This window comes from Pagrus pagrus (genome assembly GCF_965226575.1).
Source record: "Pagrus pagrus genome assembly, chromosome: 24".
In the NCBI taxonomy this organism is placed as follows: Eukaryota; Metazoa; Chordata; class Actinopteri; order Spariformes; family Sparidae; genus Pagrus; species Pagrus pagrus.
In genome coordinates this window covers 2,796,742-2,818,582 of record NC_140206.1, presented here as the reverse complement: position 1 = coordinate 2,818,582, position 21,841 = coordinate 2,796,742, and the positions used below count along the sequence as shown (strand labels likewise).

General features: G+C 41.0%; 1 protein-coding gene across 1 annotated transcript in view; it reads right to left on the bottom strand.

Moving 5' to 3' along the window:
• Window positions 1-21,841, bottom strand: part of ahr2 (aryl hydrocarbon receptor 2) — a 66,485-nt gene that overhangs the window by 7,029 nt on the left and 37,615 nt on the right. Inside the window, exons 3-9 of the mRNA XM_084347509.1 lie at window positions 3,991-4,178; window positions 3,818-3,907; window positions 1,335-1,461; window positions 1,103-1,242; window positions 821-1,023; window positions 580-689; window positions 319-460 (exon numbers count right to left, since the gene is read on the bottom strand). Of these exons, the coding sequence (XP_084203635.1) occupies window positions 319-460; window positions 580-689; window positions 821-1,023; window positions 1,103-1,242; window positions 1,335-1,461; window positions 3,818-3,907; window positions 3,991-4,178 (1,000 nt within the window). The remainder of the gene's footprint in view (window positions 1-318; window positions 461-579; window positions 690-820; window positions 1,024-1,102; window positions 1,243-1,334; window positions 1,462-3,817; window positions 3,908-3,990; window positions 4,179-21,841) is intronic.

The following is a 21,841-nucleotide window of genomic DNA, read 5'->3' as shown; positions in this document are numbered from 1 at the left end:
TAATAAATACATAAATAAATAAATGTAAAAATTAATAAATTAACACATAATTATAAATGTATGACACATTTTATATTCGCAGTACATCATTTTAATGTGTATATTTACTTGATGGCATACATTGATATAAAAGTTGGTAGCAAATGTAGAAAAATAAATAGTACTATTTATTAATAAGAAGTAAGAGCTTGTCCCTGAAACACTGCAAACTTGTCACACTTTTTGATAAATGAAACTACCAGAAGGTGGTGATCTAGCCCTGTGTAGTTGTAGTAGTAGTAACAGTTGCAGTATTCATTAATCCGGTTGTTAACCTACGTGAGAGCTTTCTGCCGGGCCACGATGAAGTCCGGTTTCCCTCCTTTGAAGACCAGCCTGGCATTGGACTGGACCCAGATCCAGGTCCTGGTTTTACTGAGCAGCCTGAAGATGGTGAAACCAGTTTCTCCCGTTTTCATCACTGGAGAGAAGAAAGAAAGAGTCACATATATTAATCAGAACATATTCAAATTCTCACATTTGATGAGCTGTAACAAGCAAATATTTGGACTTAAAATAAATCAATAATTTTCCACTTACTTCTGAGGTGGTTTTCGGCACAGTACATCATATCTGCAGCGTGGATGAAGTTGTAGCCTGAACCTTTCAGGCAGAGCTCAATTTCATTGTAACCCAGAACCACCTTCCCTCTGTGGAGCAGGAAAAGATCAAGTAAAAACAGGTTCAGTGTCAAGATGAAGATTATCTGTTTGTTTCATTTAATTACGAGAAGATAGAAAACATAAAGAAACATCTAAATCTGCAAAAGACTATCATCTACCTGGTGTCGATGCCCATGGGAGTGAAGTCCAGCTTGTGTTTGGTCTGGAACAACAGCGTCTTGTTGCGGATCTCCAGGATGGACGGCGGCTGCATCGGCGTGGCAATGGCGAACAGAGCGAGCTGCGGTGGGATCAACGTCCCATCCTCGGACACCCGGTTCTGACCGTGGACCAGCTTCAGGCGGCCACGGAAATTCAGGGCCTGCAGACGAACACAGGACATATTAGACATTGCCTTTAAAACATCATGGTTTCAAACACAGATGATCTGTGTGTTTTACCAGGAAGCCAGACGAGTTGTCGAGCAGGCAGCGGAAGCGACAGCAGAAGTTTCTCTCCAGGAAGGCCGAGTTCTCCGGAGGGATGGCCTTCGGGTCGTAGGTCATCACGTTGCTGCTGATCTCCGCTGAGTTCTGCTCACCTGCAGGAAAAGTATCAATGATTTACTTATGTCGTTCTTTAAGATGCTACTTCAGGTTTTTATCCACGGGTTTCAGTTTCAACTGGACTTACTGGGACTCATTGCGGCGCCGTCTTGCTGGCTTCCATTGGGGTTGAGAGCGAAGTGGAGCTGACGTCTGAACAGAGCTCGGTCGTCTGTGTGGATCAACTCGAACACACTCTGATGGACGACGTCCGACTGAAAACAGACAAACAAACCATCGTGTCTCTGTCTTATTTCAATGAAACTGCAAATTACTGCAAATTAACAGGATACAAAGAGTATAAACTAAACAAAATAAAGCTTTCATTGTCATCATCCACTCTTTGGACCATCGTTCTCGACAACAAATTTCTTGAAACACTGTCGAAAAATGTATTATGTAGTTGATTTCATCTGATTTTGGTGGCTTTTGAAACAAAGTTAGCAAATGTATATTTAGTTGATTTGTGTTGTTTTTCATGTCACCTTTTACATATTTTTGAGAAAAACGCAGAAGAAGAAATTAAACCGTCACAAGAAAACCTTTTGTAATTGCATGATGGAAGAAAACTTTGGGACGATCCGGTCACAATTTTTGCCCAAATTTGTAAAGTGGTATCAGTAGGCCACGGCAGCAGACATCTGTTATCATCTGACGTCTGATGACGATGTTAGTTACTTTATTTGAATGTTTAAAACTTAAATTCTGGCTTATTTATCATCTCATGACCCTGAATTGAATCATATTATAGCAAACTTTGTAAAATCAGCAATAATGTTATCTTTGCATCTACATCCTGGTCTTTCAGCACTAGTTTTAAGTTGTGTGTGCTTTAGACTCAGCAAATATTAAATAACAGATTTTGTGTGTTGGTTGGACCTCTGGCTCTCCTCCAGCTCAGCCCTCGTTCGAGCGTCTTGTTGGCGAGCTGCGGCTCCTCCACTGTTTGTTCTGGCGAGCTGCGTTCAGGACCGATGATGCAAGCATAAACACACTCGCGCTCACACACGGTGAGAACAAGTGGATGAACGGTGCTGGAAACACAGAGACGCCGTTGTGCTGAAGGAGCGAGGTGCTGAAAGAGCCGCACCTCTTACTCAACCGTCGACAAACAAACCCTCCTTTGTGAACGGCGATGAAAAATGGCTTCAGCAGGCTTTGTTGAGTTCAAAGCAACCCTGAAGTCAGAATTTGTGAGCACGAGAGGTTGGCGAGGAGAAATTTAGTTGAGCAGTACCATCTCTTTCCTGAGTTTTCTTCTCTTAAACCAGTTTTATCTCCTCTGTACCTGTGATTAGAGCTGCTTTTATAAATAAAATAGTCGAAGCAGCTGGTGAATTTTGGGCTTCAGCAGCAGCCGCTGTGGCCTCCACAACAAAACGCTTCCTGCCCCGATTGGCATCCTGACCCCAGATTGTGTTGTGGAAAAGCTGTGGTGTGTATTTGTGTGTGTGTGTGTATGTGTGAGAGAGAGCTGTTTACCACGTGCACTCTCCCCAGGCTACGTTTTTTTTTTTCCCCTTTCTCCCCGACTGCAGACATCTTTAACCCCGGTTCAAACGGATGTGTTTACAAGTCAAGAGTTCACAGCCAACAAAGCCGTTCAGTTCTCATCGTACACACAAACACACACATTAAAACACACACATGCAGTCAGACACATGACTCACATGTGTTTCACCCTCTGACCCGTCAGTGTGTCCGTCATTTAGAGCGTCGTCTGGATGAATTACTGAACCACTCTGAGATGTGTAAAACGATCCTCGAAATGTCCGTTCTGATTTTCTCGTTTTTAAAGTTCTGGAACAAGTGTTGTTGTTTTTAAAGTTTGGATAAAAAACCTGTCAGAGCTTCAGGAGAGGACGGAGAGCAAAGGAGGGAGAGCTTTCTCTTCATCTCCACCTAAAATTGGCATCATATGTCCAGAAATCCTCCCAAACACAATTGAAGGAAAACATCAGTTAAAATGAGGCACTTGGATGAACAATTTGGGACGATCCGGTCACAATTTTTTCCAAAATGTATATTAAGTTGATTTGTTTTGTTGTGTTGTTGTTCAGGTCACCTTTCACACATTTCTGAGAATAACACAGAAGAAGAAGTAATACCTCTACAAACAAACTAATCAAATACAATTGATCAAAATGATTATAATATTATATTTACTGTATTTGTTTTTGTTGTTTTGTGCTACAGACGAAGAGGTAAAACCTCCACAAACAAACAAAAAATTGAAGAATTGGTCATTTTACAAAGATTCAAGAAAAACAAGTGATGCAGGATTTTATCTGAAAAAACAGCTGAAGAAGTGAAACCTGACGACCATATTTACTGGAGTTGTGCAAACAGTTTTGCCTAATGAGGGAACATGCTGATAATTCAAGGAGCTCATTTTCACAACAGCTTGTTCCCCCTCATACGGACTGATTTTATCACTTCTGAGACAGATAAACGCTGCTCTGAAGAAAAAACACCCTGCTCAAGATCTGCACTATTTATTTTTTCTTAATTTTCTTTGGCTTTTTCAATTCTCTGTGCCTAAAAAAGCTGTTGAGAAGCCTCGTGTTTTACCTGGTGGAAGCCGAGGAAGTCCTGGATGGTCGGGGATGTGTAGAAGACGTATCCTTCAGCCGTCACCACCAACACGAAGCCGTTCAGCGCCTGAAAACCAAAGACAAACTTTGTTCAGAGCTCCATGTCGTCTGTTGTCCGTCACACCATCTGCAATAAAACAAACTTGTTACCTGAAGCAGCAGTTCTCCCTCTGAGAAGCTGACTCCGTCGATGGACGTCATCTGGGTGGAGGAGGAGGAGGAGGCTGAGAGAGTGACGCTTGTGGAGGAGGAAGGCAGCGCGTTCGGGACTGTTCCCCCGAACATCAGGCTCCGCTCGCTGGTCCAGCTGGAGCCGTTTGAGCCTTTCTTCATGGTGGCTGGAAGTGAAGAAGAAGGTTTTTCAATGCACAGAAGAAGAGAAAACAAGGTACTTTTGACGAGATGTCAGGACATTTCCAGCCAAGCTGGCGCTGACAATAACAGATTTTTTTAAGGCAACGTCAGGACATTTTCCAACTGTGTTTGTGGCAAAAAAAAAGAGGATATGTTTAATGAGACGTCAGGACATTTTCAGATGTTTGGATATTTTATTTTGTTGCGACAAAACTGAATACTTTTGATGAGATGTTGGGACAGTACCAGCTGTTATTTGTTGGCAACCCCCCCCATTTCACCTTTCACACATTTCAGAGAACAACACAGAAGAAGAAACCACAGACAGGAACCGAAACTAGCTTGAGAAACTTTTACTTTTCTCCACCCAGTTTTCAAATTCCTGCACAGAGGTTTAAAAGCAGCTGATTATGTTTACAAAAACATCTTGTGAAATGGGAGAATCTTGAAGTGAGAAAAACAGAAAAGAGGAACGACAACATCTCGTTCCATCAGGGCGGAGCTGCCTGATGTTTCCTGTCGTCTTACGACACCATCACTCAACTCTTCCTCCTCTTCCTCTTCCTCCTCTGGCACCTATAGAGCTGCTCTTATCAAAAGAGAAAAATAACTGCCCCGAGCACCTTAAAATATCCTCTCAGAGAGGAAGCAGGTGGATTTAGAGAGGAAACCAGCTTAAAAACGATGATGGATGAGGAAAAGAAGCTTAATTATCAGCAGAAAATCAGCTTCAGTCTGTATGTTGATATGTATTTCATCTTCTACTCGATTACTGACCAAATTTAGACAATGAAACATGTTTTACCGACATTTAGAGAAAACACAGGGGATGACGGCTGTAATTAGTCGAGGAATTACATCTGATGGATCGTATTGAATTCAAGTACAAAGTTTCCTTGAAGTTTTGTGCCGTCAGACATTTTTAAAGATCCTATTCCAGAGAAAAACTTGAGCCTGTCACATATAATCACTGTAAGGAACTGAAATATGCTCTACATAAAACATTTCCAGGGAGTTAGATCTTATAATCAGAGGGTTATTATCCGGTATCTCCAAATTATACACAAAATTCTTTTTATAATGGGTTTGTTGGAGAAGACGCTGCGTGTTTCCATCGGCGGCCATCTCATTTAGGAACAAAACTATTAGAAAAACCAGCCTGATCCAGATCGATCTGAGCCTCTCCGACAGCGTCTGAGGCCCTCGCCGACCACTTCACATGATCCCTGTCTTCCAAAATGGCCGACACCCCGCTGTGCTCGGTCCGCGAGGGAAACGCCGAGGCCAACGGGTAATTTTGTGGCTCTGCCTGTTATCCTCGTTTGGCCTGGACGTTTTTAACAAGGACGGGGCTGAGCCAGCCTCCGTTCACTGTGTGTGTGTGTGTGTGTGTGTGTGTGTGTGTGTGTGTGAGTGAGTGTGTGTGTGTGTTACTGTCTTTGCATGAGTATCAGACTACAGTTTGAAGCATTACGATTGGTTTCAGAGCATTTCCTCTCTAAACCAGCAGCCTGCATTGCGTCTAGGCCTTCTGCTGCTTGTTGGATTAATCTATTGATTATTTTCAGGATTAATTAGTTAATTTTGGGTCTTAATATCCATCACAAGTTCACCGGCCAACTGTCCAAAACCCGACGAATATATATTGACAAGCAAAAGATAGCTTAGCAAAAAAAGTGGAAACATTGTTGGTAGAGAGGATACAGAAAAGCAGTGAGGGCGCGGGCATTAAAGTGGACAATTAAAGCAACATTATGTAGGCCTCATGTAGGCAAACGGACGAAGAAGCCTAAAACTTGATATTTTAGGCTGCTAGCATTAGCAGGACAGCTAGCAAGCTAATAACGATACATGGGTATCGGTCATGCTAATGGTCAGCAGGGGAAAACTGCATGTAAAGTGTTTTCTATGATCTTTGTGTTCTGGTAAAACTATTAATAATATGACCCTGAATTTGGACAACACATTATTTGCCACCATTTTGATAATCGATTGATCTTTTTGATCATCTTTCAAGAGAAAAAGTGAAATATCGATTCGTTCCAGCTTCTTAAATGTGAGGATTTGCTGCTTTTCATCCTCATATTTGTGGATGGTGTTAAAGTAGTTGTTAGAGACAGCTATTGTTTGGTTTTAATAAAAACAGCATGAATAATTTCATGTGTCTCCGTCAAGTTTGAGCTGCAAGCTTAAATTACTGTTTTTGTGGATGGAGTCTGGAGGCTGTGAGGAGAGCGATGTAACTGCTGATTCTTGTTCGGGTGTGTTCGAGCACTACCATCTCTCTCAAACCTTTAACTTTTGGCTGTGTTTACTTTATATCTCTGTATCAACTTCCATCTGCTCTCACTTTACATACATTTTATGCACTATAGTCTTTTGAGTTCTGTCTTTTTCCATCCCTTTTAATGTTAATTTACTTACTGGTATTGCATCAATAGGAGAATTCTTGGAGCCTGAGCTTGCAGGGTGGCAAACCTCCAATATGTGTGAAACAAGTGAAATGCTGCTTTGGGACTATGAGTGGTTGGCAGCACCATTAATCAAATTAAACAAAACAGGCAGTGTGAGAGTCGCTGGTGTAAATCAGCACAAGAGGGCACCTCAGAGCCATAAATAAATAAAGAGTTTTTTTTGTTTTCTTCTGCTGATTTACGGCTCCTGCCAAACAAAATCAGTCTTGGTTCTTTTTCTCTCGTCTCGTTTCAAACAATCTCCTTGGCTGTTTGGTGTATTTTGGTATTTGCACCAGCTGTTTCTCAACCCAAATTAAGTGTTCTCTTCATATTTTTATGGCTCGTGGTGCATCTCTGTTTGGGTTGCTTCAGTTGCCTAAATACCTCTGGCATTTGAATTTCCTGCCACAGATCGAGATCTGGTTCTTTAGTATGAAACTCTCAGCTTCTGAAATGTGATGCAGATACACCGGGAGGAGATTTAAAGACTTTCTCTGTGCTTTAGTGTGTTTAACCAACCCATCTGGTTTGGTTGTCCCCTGGCATGTTCTCGTCTTTGTACCAGGCTGCAAAGCAAATCTCAAATTATCTGAATCCGTTGGTCCTTTTATGGATTTTACCAGACTGTACTCTCTCCTTTTGGCTCTTTCATGAGTGTTTTTGATGATTTGCCGATCTTTGTGCTTGTTACTTTCACTGGAACCAACTATGGACCAACCGGAGTCTGAGCTTCCTTTATAGAAGTTAAAGCAATAGTGTCACATTAACAACAACTTTGAGGTACTACTTTAAACGTCCATGCCACGCCATTTTGGAGCCAAATATTGTACTTTTTACCCCACTACATGTGTTTGCTAACTTTAGTTATTAGTTACTTTGCAGATTACATCTTGCATCAGAGCCAAAGTAGCACATTTTTAAATTGCCAGAGTGTTTCAGTCGTGCATCAAACTCAACAACAACAAAAACGTACATACGTTCCCAGGAATAAGAACAGGTTCAACAGAGAAAGACAATAAAAAGGATGGAACAAAAGGAGTCTAATCTCACTGAGATTTCTGTAGATTAAAACTGTGCGTCCAAGCGAAAACTTGTGTTTAATAAAACTGAGTGTAAAGAGTTTATATGACCTGAACCTCTCACACGTTATGAAATGTGCCAACATGCAAGTTTAAATAACAGCTTCATGTTAAAACAGACTTCTTCTCATTTTTAATCCCATGCTCCTTTGCTCCCCCTCCTCTCGGGGAGTTTCAGCCGTCCGCCATGCCAAATGTTTGACTGCTCCCACGGCACGCTCTGCACGGCGTTTAACATGATTTATGGCAAAACACAACAACGCCAATCGATTTCATGCGCTCTCACATTTCATGAATTTAAATACTGAATCCTCTTTTGTTTTGCAGGCCTACAGCAGCGTTTAGGTGCACACAAGCTGTTTTTATTTTACTGTTTATTTATCCAAGTGAGATTAGCTGAGCTCATGCACTCCCTCTCAGCAAATCCCTTTGCAAAGATTCCCACCTGGGAGCTTCCTGCGACAGCCACAGTCTCCGGCTCTTAACCACTGGAAGCTTCCCAGTTCAACCACAGATGTTTAGCAGCTTTAGTAGAGCAGGTTTTTTGTTTTTTTTACCAGCTAAAAGCAAACCCAAAGATGTTTAATTTACTATTGTTTATGTAAAAGAAAAGCAGGACGTTCTCACGTTATCAGAAGCTGGAACCAGTAACTGTTTGAAAAATGGCTGAAAAAATAAGTTAATTGTCAAAATAGTTGCTGATTTCTGTTTATTTTAGAGCTGCAATGCTGATTTGAATTAATCACCAACTATTTTGATAACCTATTAATAGGTTTGAGGAATTTTTCAAAGGAAAAATTCTCTGATTCCAGCTCGTTAGATGTGAATATTTTCTGGTTTCTTTCCTCCTCTTTGACATTGAACTGAATATCTTTGTGCTGTGGACAAAACGAGACATTTAAGGACGTCATCTTGGGACATTTTTCACTATTTTCTGACATTTTATCAACCAAACAACCTATCGAATAATCAAGAAACAATCAACAGATTAATCGACAATGGAAGCAATCATTAGTTATTTTGATCCACCAATCAATCAATGCAGCTATATTTAAAAAAATAATATAATAATAATAATAATAAGTTATTTTTTTGGTTGGTTGGTTAGTTGGTTGGTTGGCTGGCTGAAAATTATTGGTCAAAAATAACCAGGTCTAGTGGATTTAAATATGTTTTAAGCCCAAAGCCATGTCTTCAAACTGTTCATTTTTATCCAAAACTCTTAATTTCCTGTCATAAATGACAAAGACAAATCCTCACATCTAATTTCTAAATCTGCTACCACAGAAAAAGAAGCCAGTGAAAACGAGTCCAAAGTGTCTTATAGTCAGGGTGGTCTAATATAAACTCCACCTGGAAACTCATTAGTTCCTGATTGCAAAGTGTGCTGAGGAGTAAAATCACCTGGTGTAGCGATGCGTTGCAAATAAAAACCGTCAGGCTCTAAATCACATGGTTTGACATTGTTTCTGTAACCCGACCTCAAACAAACATTCCTTCACAATGCAGAAATGACAGGCGACGCTTACATCTAGCTTCTCAGGAAGATGACACACGAAGACTGGAGCTTCAAATTTAGATAAAACCAAACCGATACTTGACAAGACGGAGCTTGAGTTCTTTGTTGACAAAATGAGACACTTTTTGCTCATTTTTAAAGGCTGGGTGATGATTAAAAGTGCAAATATGGAACAGTTGTCCATAAACATAACACAAACAACATGTGGTGTGTGTGGGTTGTTCACAAATATTGAGTAAAGATGTATTTTACTCAAAACTAGACACAAGAATTTCTTAAGAGTGTGCGTCTTTGTCTTTGGTTTCACTGTTGCCTTAGTGTGGTTTTGCTGTAAGTGTGTGTGTGTGTGTGTGTGTGTGTGTGTGTGTGTGGAGGGCGAGGGGGGGTCTGTCCGGGCATGCTCAGAGTTAACACACTCATAGCTGGAGGCGATCTGGATCAGTGGTTCAGCGTCTCAGTGCAGCAACAATGAGCTATTTTAGTATCAAGAACAACAGGGTGAGACCGGAGATAGATGAGGGAGAAATGTGAGGTATAAATAGAGAAAGTGCGAAAGTGTCCAACAAAATTAGAAGCGAGGACAAAAGACAAAAAGAACAAAATATCAAAACCAAGTGGTAAGAAAAAATAAAAATCCAGCGGACCGACGTAGGTGCCCTGGGGAACTCCCATCTCTTCTCTTGACGTGGTAAAAACCCACTTCATTCACCCCTTTACCCCCGAGGCTGAGGTTTTAACAAGTAACAGCTGACTTCTACCAGAACTGCCAGAACCCTCGTAAAACAGGAGAAACCCCCAAAACCACCTCCACCCCCTCCATCTCCTCTTCTTCTTCTCTGGCTGTCTAATGAAGAGGGACCCTGGGGCACTCAAAATACCCCCGCCCCTGATTTATTTGTACTGTACACAGATCAAAAAACTTTCCGGTTGGTGTTAAGACGCCCTCTCTTCCCCCCTCTTGTTGCTCAGATAGTTTGACAATAACTTTATGGGGCTATAATGAAGTTTAAAGTGTTGCTGGTAAGCACTTCTGGTTCTGCACAGGTCACGAATGGTGTCAAGAACTATTCAAGAAAGAGATTTTAAGTTCTTGGTACTTTTACCTCAGACACTTGAGGTATATTTTGCTAATTATACCATTCTGTACCAGTACCCAACAGTACCTTAAACCAAGCCAGTGAGGAAAGCCCAGTTATCTCCCAGTTAACTAATTAATTACATGAAGATGTCTATGAAGTTGGCTGATGCTTCGTCATTAATGCAGGAGGGTTCAACTCTCCGTGAGCACAGCACTGGTTAAAGGAATGCTAACGTTAGCTACAGCTGTTGCAGAAGACATGGCTGGCAGGCTATCAAACACGGTACAGCCTTCAGCTTTTAGATACATTTCATATTTGACTAGGTGTGTCTTCAGGTGAAACATGTCGCTCTGGTCACATTTATTTACATTACAAATACTGCTGCCAGTGTTGACTGACTCACTGTACTCACTACATAAGAAATTTGGCAATTTGGCATTTTACAGATGTAACACGTTCGGTACCCTTAAATGTACCAGGTTTGGTACCCAACCCTCGTTTCCAAGTGGTGTTATTGTTAGCGCCGCTTTTGCAAAGTCAACCAGGACGTTTTCTGTTTTCATCAGAGTAGCTAAAAACAACACAGGACAAAAACAGAGTTTATGTTTTTCATTTAGTCTAGAATTGAAGCCTGAAAGCAAAAGTTTATGGGGTGACTATCTAAACGCTGGTGGTGTCATTATTCTATAACCATTACACTGTGCGATCGACATTTACTGCATAATGATACGTTAAAGCAAAAACTTGTTTATTGCCTAATTAATGAGAATAATTGGCAGTCACAGCCCTCAAAGGTTTCCTAAAGATCTGTTATGTTGACAACAGAACCTCAGGGGAACCATCTTTTTTCTTCTCTATACCACAGAAACCCACCCCGTGTACTTGATGACCTCCGTCATAAAACTCACAGTACATGAAATCATTTGAGGCTGCTGCAGCCCCTCCACCTCCTCCACCACCCACCACCATTTCTCTTTTCTATCATACTTGCGAACACGCCTCCCTCCCCTCTCCGTCCCTCCATCTCCCAACACCCACTCCGAAGCACTTTGCGGTTTCTGTCGACTTTGAAACCCAAGAGCTGAATGGAGTCATTGTTCTTCATCCCTTTGGACTGCAGGATGGAGGAGGGAGGAGGGAGGGTGACAGGAGATCAGCATCACCGACACTCTCTCTCTCGCTCTCTCTCTCTCTCTCTGTTTCACTCTTAGTTTAGCTCACTCTCCCTCTCTCTGATCCGCTCGCTGCAGGTTTGGACATGAACGTCGAGGACTTTTTAGAGAAAAGGTCTTGTCTGGTTTGGAAATCGAGACGGGTTTCAGATTCAGTGTTTCTCTGTTTGCTGTGTGTTTTTAACATGCATCACATGTAGTTCCCTGTTATGTTACTGTCCCTTTGATCAAGGACATTTTGTTTTACTCACAGAGTACAGACCACAAACTGCCATTATTTGTCCATTAGGGGGAGCTGTAATAATCTGTCATACTGAAACACTTCCTGCTTGTGCATGAGATATGTTTAGAAATGTGAAATGTAAGCATCTCATTGTACTAGGACATTGATCACTACCAGATTTAAAAATTAATGTAATGAATATGATCATTTTTGATCATTTAATTGCTGTTTTGGTGTGTGGATACCTCTCTAATAAAAGGTTTGATATAACTTGATCTTAAAATGATCAGAGACAAATAAAACGTCTATAATTCTGCAGCCATTTTACAAACGCTCCATCATAAATCTTGAATGCAACTATTTCCAACATGTTTCTTCATTTTCAAGCTGCCCTGGTTCTCCTGGAAATGTATTATCTCAGTTATCTCAGGACACTTTTTGAATGGAGCAGTCAACCTGTGTGTTGTATTCTTAGAAGTAGAGTTTATTTCAATAACAAATCTTCTTCAGCAAACTTTCTTTCAACAACTAAGACAAGTAACTGTGACTATATCAACTATATCAACAACACAAAGAATGACGAGACTAAAATGTCATGTTCATGTTACAATCGGAAGCTGCATTCTCATCCATCAACTGAGAGGATAAAACTTTACAAAGTAGAATAATATGACTTTAATGACAAATAATGTTTTGTACTGGAATGGATTAACTGAACTATACATAAATATGTATAAACTAATTTCAAGATAGTAAATCTGGGTTAGACTGCAGCATCTGGATTAGTGAAGATCAACAGATGATTGGTTTTATGCTATGACACTTCTTTACAAAGATGGGGGTATTTTAAAACACTAGCTGGACTTTGGTAGTGTTTTGTCAGTTAGTGTTAGATAAGTTCAAATAATATCAAACTAAAACAAAGATTTAGAGTTCAACAAAATTTGTTCCAAAGATCGGTTTCTCTAATCTGTCCAGAGTGAAGCCTCTTCCCAAACAAATCAATACAGGATCTCTGAATCTCCGGTACCAGTCAGCTGAGTCTTCATGCACACATGAGAGTCTGAAGGTGCAGCTGTAGGCTAACACTAAGCTAGCTGTGTTGTCTTTGAGTGTTGTTCGGATTTTTTAATTTTTGATCACTTTCCCCCCTTTTGACGCCTGTCAGTCATCTTGACGAGTTGCCATCAATCAATACAAAGCCCTGAAATCAGATGTGACACTAATCTTCTTTTTGTTTTCTTGCTGCACTCCTCTTCACTTGTTGTTACTGCGACTTCCTGCTCTGCGGCCAAAAGTTTCACTTTGATAACCACAACTATTTCACTGACGGCCGCGCCCAAATGTCGAGCCGACAGAAAACCGTAAACAACCGACGTCCCGACTGCGACTGAAATGACAATTAGAGACTGTCAGAGAAAAATACAACCTGTTTGTTCATGCTTTTAATGTGAAAAGGTGTCAAACTGCAGGTTTTTATTTATAGACTGTCCTCAGGCTGTACAGTCAGTTAGCTGCAGGCCTGAAGCTGAATCCTGCTGTCAGACGCTTCCTGGAAAAATCTGTCAAAATGCAGAACGACACACACACACACACACACACACACACACAGGCTGCTCCGACCCTGAACCTGCTCTTCCTACATCAGCTCCGACCTCTGACCTCCGGCATGCTACGATAAGGCTGAGTCTGGTGGAGACGTCTCAACGTTTACATTCCTCTGTCTGAACGGCGGGTCACCCTCGGGTGCCTCCGCTGATACTGCACACGACCCACCACACCCTCTCACACACACACACACACACACACACACACTGGGATCATACCAATCACTCACCAAATGAAGGAAGCTAATCTCCAAAATGCTGCATGTTCATTTTTTGGAGATCATCACTCAGTTTCTCTGAAAACTTGACGAAAACACAGATTGTTTCCACCAACTCGCACACATTTTTTCAGTCCTCAGGAAGCAGCACAAACCTGACAACACAAGACAACAAACTGAAGCACCCAAAAGTCCTGTGAGGACGCCAACTGTCCTGTGTTCTTGTACCAAAACAAACATGGACGCCAGCTGGCAGGGTTTTTCTGGTTCTTCTGTCTCTCTTAAGTTATTGTTTTACTTTCCAATCCTCATGTACTGCATGTTTTTTGTTCTTTTTACTGATCTGTTATGTATTTTTTCTTATTTGTCATGAAATAGTCAAAAAAATGCACAGAGTTTGGTGAGATCCTGGATGGAGAGGCATCCAAGCCACCCCGTGTGACACGCAGTCGTGAATATCAAACAAAAGATCATTATGAGAGCGATCGGCAGCGACAGATCTGGAAACATCACCTTGGGCTTGGAAGTTTGAAAATTCATAATTTATTTAACATTTTGTAGACTAAACAATTCTTTGATTACATGAGGAAATAATCTGCTGATTGTTTCCATAAGAGAGGACCAGAGATTACAAAAAAGAGTCAAAATTATTTTGAATATTAAAAGAGCACACCGCTGTAGACACATTGTCGTTTTGTTTTTTTTTCTTCCACAGACAGTAAAGTTTGAATAAGGATAAATAATCAGGTCGATTTCACAGAAGTGACGGGTCGAAAGCCGTTTGGCAAGAGAGAAGAGTTTACACAAAAAGCAGAAGGACATGATGTTGAAAGAAAGAAAGAAAGAAAGAAAGAAGGAAAGAAAGAAAGAAAAACATCTGAAGTTCGCTTCAACACAACTGATGGAAATACGGCTAGTTTGCTGTAGTTGCTGCTTATTTTCAAATGAACTCTCCCTTCCCAACACACACACACACACACACACACACACACACACACACACTTAGCCTCGCGTGCGAACTTTCAATCCCCGACATCCTGAGCTGAGAAAGGAGAGGAAGGAGGCCGGTGGAGGAAAAGACGAGGAGAGAGAGAGAGAGAGAGAGAGGGAAAACATTTAGTATGATTATTGTGTGTGAGCGCGAACACACACACACACACACACACACACACACTCACACACACAATGGAGGCGGCTGCCAGAGCGTCTGATATCCCTTCGCTGGCTCGGCGTTTGAACGGCCTGCATGATTACATGTCCTCCAGTAGAGACTGACGGAGGTGAGGAGGGAGAGAGCCAGGTGAGGGAATGGAAACAGAGGTGGGAGGTGAAAGGTCAGAGGAGGACCGATGTGAGAGCAGGACGGAGGTAAGACGAGGTGAAAGGGTTTGAAACCAGTCAGGAAACCAGTTAAACGGTCAGTTCACCAGTCAGTTAACGCTCTCCCCAGTCAACTAGCTACGCAGCCAGTAAGCCACTGAATAAACTACAGTCAGTAATCAGAAATACTTAATAGGGGAGAAAAAACTTTTTAAACTAGTTCTGAGGTCAGTAAACTAGTTGGTGAACCAGTTAAATAGTAAGTAAACCAGATACTTAGTCAGCAAACCAGTTGGTAAACCAGTTCTGAAGTCAGTAAACTAGTCAGTGAACCAGTTAAACAGTTAGTAAACCAGTTAAATAGTCATTAAACCAGTTACTAAGTCAGTAAACCAGTCAGGAAATTAGCTCTTCAGTCAGCAAACTAGTCGGTAAACCAGTTACTCAGTCAGTAAACCAGTTAGGAAACTACCTATTTAGTCAGTAAAGCAGTTACTCAGTGAAAGGAGGAGGCAGGAGATGGGAGGAGGAGGAGGAAGGAGGAAAGAGGTACAGTGAAGAAGATTTTGTAAAAGGGGGAGGAAGGAGAAGGAGCAGGAGGAGGTGCGGGTGAGGAGAGACAGGGGAGGAGGGGCTGTAAGGTGGGAGGAGGAGGGTGAGGAGGTGAGGTGGGGGAAGTGGAGCAACAGCCAGTAATCTGTAATGGAGGTTGAAGCATAATGTAGGTCCGGTGCTCTTATCGCTGTCGTGCCGTGGACCCATTGAGGACAGGAAACACACACACACACACACACACACACACACACACACACACACACACACACACACAGCCCTGACTTTTTAACGACTAAATAATCAAGCTGAAAGCAGGCGGAAAGGTTATTTTTGGATAAACAGACGTGTCCGTCTGCACCAAACCTAGTTCAAAAAATCATCAATTTAAGATACGAAGCTTTCTCTTTTACACAGTAGACTGAAAACACTCTCCTGCCGCTCTGGTGAGAAACACAATTGTAAACTGACAGAAATAATCAGCTTATGCAGCGACGTTACAGGAGGGCTCGTTTCAGCCTCTCACTTCAGCTCCGTTCATTTGTTCCTCACTACAGCAATTTGTCTTGATGCAAAAACAGGGTGACAGCCTCAAGTGTTACTGGAGGAGGTTCTGTAATTGTTATTATTGCCGGTGGCAGCTGTAGTTTTAATCCAGTAAAGCCTCACTGGTATGACTCACTGGAGCAGTGATCTAAAAAAATAGAAAGCAGAGCGAGTGAAGTGTTAACAGCCTGAGCTCCTTCAGTTTGTTTTCATCAGTTATCACTGATCTGCACTGTTTAAAGGCAAAAACTTCCATATCTGAAACTAAACTAAGGTAGTTAACCAGTCAGTAAACCAGCTACAATGGTAGTTAACCAGTCAGTAAACAGTTACAATGGTAGTTAACCAGTCAGTAAACCAGTTACAATGGTAGTTAACCAGTCAGTAAACCAGTTACAATGGTAGCTAACCAGTCAGTAAACCAGTTACTAAGTTAGTTAACCAGCCAGTACACAAGATACTGAGTTGGTTAACCAGTCAGTAGCCATATTACTAAGTTAGCTAACCAGTCAGCAAACCAGTTACTAAGGTAGTTAACCAGTCAGTAACCATATTACTAAGTTAGCTAACCAGTCAGCAAACCAGTTACTAAGGTAGTTAACCAGTCAGTAACCATATTACTAAGTTAGCTAACCAGTCAGTAAACCAGTTACTACGGTAGTTCACCAGTCAGTAATGCGGTCAGTAAATCAGCCAGTCGGTAAAGCAGCCAGTCAGTAAAGCAGTCAGTAAGCCGATCATTGATTTCTTGGCGTGCCTTGCGCCCGGCCTGGCGGTCTGGTGTAACCCTGAGCACTGACTGACAGGCGCTCTCAGCAGCAGACAGGCTCGGCAGGCAGCCAGCGGAGTTGCGTGTAAAGAGTTTATTTAGACAAGAGAGCGCGGGGGGAGAGAGGAGTGGGGGGGCCGTCTGTTCAAAGATGTTTTGTTCAGGCCTGAGGGATCATTTCTACTGTGGAGAGGGAAGAGGTCTCACTCCTGTCAGAACTCAAAGAACCAAATGAAAGGTTAGAACAGAACAGAACCACTGGAGCAGGCCAGATGTGATCTTTTATAAACTGTGTGTGTGTGTGTGTGTGTGTGTGTGTGTGTGTGTGTGTAAGCCAGATACAGTTTACGTAACACTGAGACCCACACATTTATCCTTAAACATGCTCACACACTCATACACTACTCATTTTCACATGCATGCACAAAATTACGTGTGTTACACATGCAAACATGAACACACACACACACACACGTGTGCACACACAGACGTGCTTGCACATATCATGCAAACACACACACACACACACACACACACACACGCACACACACAGTCAGATATAATGTGCAGAAACACACATACAAGTTAAAAGAATGTAAGAACACACACCCAAAAAAACATGACTGATATGCTCTGTTCCTGGCAGAGGCCTGTGTGTGTGTGTGTGTGTGTGTGTGTGTGTGTGTGTGTGTGTGTGTTACATGGAAACACTATCAGTCTGATCAGCAGAGTTGGCTTGATCTAACGTGTTTTCTGCAGTGTGTGTGTGTGTGTGTCTGAGTGATTCGTTTCCTCTGCCAAATATTTTCTCTCTCTTCCTCTATTTCACATTTTATCTCTGTACTTTTTCTCTCTTGCTGCTCTCACACTCTTGTACTTTTACTTTGAATACTTTTATACTTACATACTTTACTTGTAATGGAGTATTTTTACAGTGTGATATTAGCACCTTTAATCTAAATAAAGGGATGAGGTATAACTATCAGAACAAATAGTATAATAATCATTATATCTAGATTATATTATATCTATTTAGATTTCAGGTGCAAGTGTTGCATTTGTTTTGACTCATGAGAAGCGATGATGTGCTGCTGCTAATCTGGAAACATTTGATGGTTCCAGCTTCTCAAAAGTGAAGATTTGCTGCTTTTCTCCGTCTCACACGACAGTTGACTGAATATACTTTGGTTTTGGACCTAAAGACCCATTTTAAATCTTTTTATGATGTTTTAAAGGCCAGACGGTTTAAAATAAGACTTTCAGTCTCTTTGGACAAACAGAGCCCTCGTCCTGTCAGTAAACCAAGTCAGTAAACCAGTCAGTAAGCCATTTACTAAACTACTTAGTCAGTAAACCAGACAGTAAGCCAGTAAACCAGACAGTAAATCAGTTACCAAACTACTAAGTCAGTAAAGCAGTAACTAAGTCAGTAAACCTCTCGGTTAACTACTTATTAAACCAGTCAGTAAACCAGTTACTTAACTACTTAGTCAGTGAACCGTTTTGTAAGGCAGTAAACCAGTCAGTAAGCCAGTTTCTAAGTCAGTAAAATGGAGGGCCTGAGAATAAGTGAAGTTAAATATAATAAAAATCACTACGAGGCTATTTTAAGGAGCTTTTTCCAACATCGACGAGGCCTCTTCTGATCTGTTGCGTCATTTTAACTGAGAGTGAATCAGAGGAAAACCCAGCCGACCTCAGCAGCTTCCTGCACCTCGCTCGGCGGTGGGCGGTGAAACCCCGAGGAGCAATGACATCATCACCGCCGTGGTTCAGTTTCCCCTCCGCTCTCACCTGCCGCTGATGCTCAGGAGTCTTTAAGGTGGACTGAAAAATTACGTTCAGCTTCTCAGTTCTTTATGGTTCAATTAGCCGAGCCGACTTTTGATCACTCGTCAATTAATTCCAATTAAGAAGATTAATTACGATGTGTGTCAGTTTGTTGTGTTCAGCCATGAAACATTTAGATGGCAGTCAGGATAAAAACAAGCTTCATCTGAGATTGTCTTGCCTATTTTTAAAATTCAGATGTATTTTGATTTTCCATGTTGACTTTGTCCAAAAAAGGCTCTTTACCAGACCTCACTGCAAAAGAGATCAATTCAAACTTTGAAGAAAAACACTGCAGTCTTGTAGTAGTAAGCTGTGAATGTTTTGTATAGTTTTTTGACCGGCATTTAATTTTTTGGTGGTGTATAATTTCTTATATTTTGTCAAATAAAAATAAAAAACAATAATAAAAATGTATAATTTCACAATCAAGTTAGTTAAAAGGCTGAAATTGAGATTATATTGGATCATTTGAACCTGATCAGTGGCTTTATTTAACTTTTTTTGTAAATTTGGACTGAATTTGGGCTTCAAACAGCTGAAGTGAGCAACTTTTTATTGGTTTTGATGTGACTTTCTTCACCAGATCTCGCTGCCAAATCACATTATTTTAGACTCAACAGTTTAATGAGTAAGATGACTAAAGTTTCACGGAAAAACTGAAGCTTCCTTTACATTCTCGAGCCAACATCAGATCCATTCTGAGCAGATACGTGTCAGTCAGACAGTAAAATATAAATCTACACTAAATTGTGACTTTTGTAAACAGAGTCTGGTTTGGTCGACTCTGCGTCTTTAAAACCCTCAAACGAGATGCTCTCTCTTCGGAGGTGATGCCACGTGTTGCGGGTGCCATGAGGAGGAAGTGGTAGTACTTGGTTGCCACTGTGGTGAAACACACACACTCCCACACGCACACACACACATACAGTATGTAAATGCTAGTGATGGTTCATTATTTCCATTGATGGTGGGCGGTTTGATTGAGAGATAGGGTCAAATATTCAACAGTGCTGAAGCCTCCCGAGCAGGAAAAAGTGCAGAAAAAACACGAAAATCTGATCTTTACACGTCACGGAGTCTGATGATGACGCTCGTTAACACGCTGATGAAGATGAGGAGCTCCTGAAGGTCGTTTATGATCCACGCAACAGAGCAGTTTGAGCTCTGAACCGGTCTGTTCTGATCCATCATCGTTAGTTTGAGCTGACTGAGTCAAACGACTTTCAAACATGACATCTGAAACTTTCATCATAAACAGTCAGTAAACTAGTTAAACTGTTAATAAAAAACTGTCAGTAAAACAGTCGAAAACAGTTAAACAGTCAATAAACAAGTTAAAAAGCAGTCGATAAACCAGTTAAACACTCAGTTAAACACTCAGTTAACAGTTAATCAGTCAGTAAACCAGTTTTAAAAAATCTGTAAACTGTTAAACAGTCAGTAAACCACTCAATAAACCAGTTAGGAGTCAGAAAACCAGTTAACTAGTCAGTAAATCAATCAATAAACCAGTTAGAAGTCAGTAAACCAGTTAACCAGTTGAACAGTCAGTAAACCAGTCAATAAACCAGTTAACTAATCAGTAAACCAGATAAACAGTCAGTAAACCTGTCAATAAACCAGTTAGGAGTCAGAAAATCAGGAACTAGTCAGTAAACCAGTAAAAGTCAGTAAACCAGTCAATAAACCACTCAACCAGTCAGTAAACTTCTTAACTAGTCAACAAACTGGTTAAGAAGTCAGTAAACCATTTAAACAGTCAGTCAACGCTTTTAAAAGTCGGTAAACCAGACAATAAACCACTTAACCAGTCAGTAAACTTCTTAACCAGCCAACAAATCTGTAAGTCATCATGAATCAAGTCAGAAACACAGAGTGTGTTGTCATTTCCTCTTCTCTGCCAACTTTTTGATGAGCTCTTATGAATTTCGGATGAATGTTACTCGTGGAAAGATTAAAAACACAATAAAAGACTCTTTTGTTCATCAATAAGCAGCTTTGACTCGTATAAATGAAGGAGGGGATGAGCTGAAAGCACAAACAGAGCAGACGACATGAGGCGGCTTCAACAGAAGAGACCCCAGAGAGAAACTGATTACAGATCAGTGTTGTGTTTCTGCTGCTCGCTCACAATCAAATCCAGACTGAACACCTGCACCGCTGCAGAAATCTGATCCGCAGAGCCGATATTGGTCTTATATGAAATATTAGATATCATCCACCTCCCATCACAGCTGGACGAAGACAGGCTGGAAAACCTGAGACATGACACTTCATGGTGTTTTCTAAAAAACAATTCAAACGAGAAAAGAGTGTTTTGACTTTAACAGCTGCTGAACAGAGTAAAGAAGAAAGTTCTGGTGTTGAAACTCAAAGAGGAAACACTGAAAACATCTAATTTAAAGATATCGAGTATCTAAGAAGAATATCTGATCGATTACAATTACAAATAAACTACATTTGGGATGTTTCTCAAAAAAGCAACTAAACCTAAAGAAAATTCACAAACCATCTTGATAACTGGCGGATCTGTTCAGTGTTTTTCTGAGATAAAAATGTCACAGATTGTCTGGTGACACGTAAAGAAACAAGGTCTTGTGGTCTGAAGAAACATACACTGCCGATTTCATTAATCAAGACAAACGGCAACACTTCAAACTCAAATCAAACTTAATAATAATCATTATTAGAGCTTTAAAAATGCAAATCGACCTCATGTAATGAATGATGACTAACAGGCAGAGGCAGGAAGAAAAGGTGTTCAGGGGTTAATTACTGTTGGATCGCTATCACACACCTTTTAATGAACTTTAATGAGCTGACAAGGTGCACAGTTTTAACAGGTTTTGACCTCATAATCAGGAACGATTCCCAAACCATGTCTGCCAAATGATTTGCATAAATACATACATGACGTACGTAGATCAATTATGAGGTCTCATCATCAGCAGATGATTTTATTAGTGGTGAAGCCTCTGAAGTGTGCTCGAATCTGGGTTTTTTAATAAGACCTGAAACATTGGAAGCTGGAGTCGAGCCATCTCCAGACATATCTGCAGCAACAAAAACTGGTGTTTTTATGGTGAACCAGAGACATCTCCAGCTGCATTTGTGGCAACAAAGAACATATTTTTGACAAGAAGTCACATCGTCTGTGGTCATGTTTGAGGCTTCAAAAACATATTTTTGACAGCCAACAAAACTAGGTGTTTTTAACAGGACATTGGGACATCTCCAATCTCCAGCCATATTTGTGCCGACAAAACCGGATGTT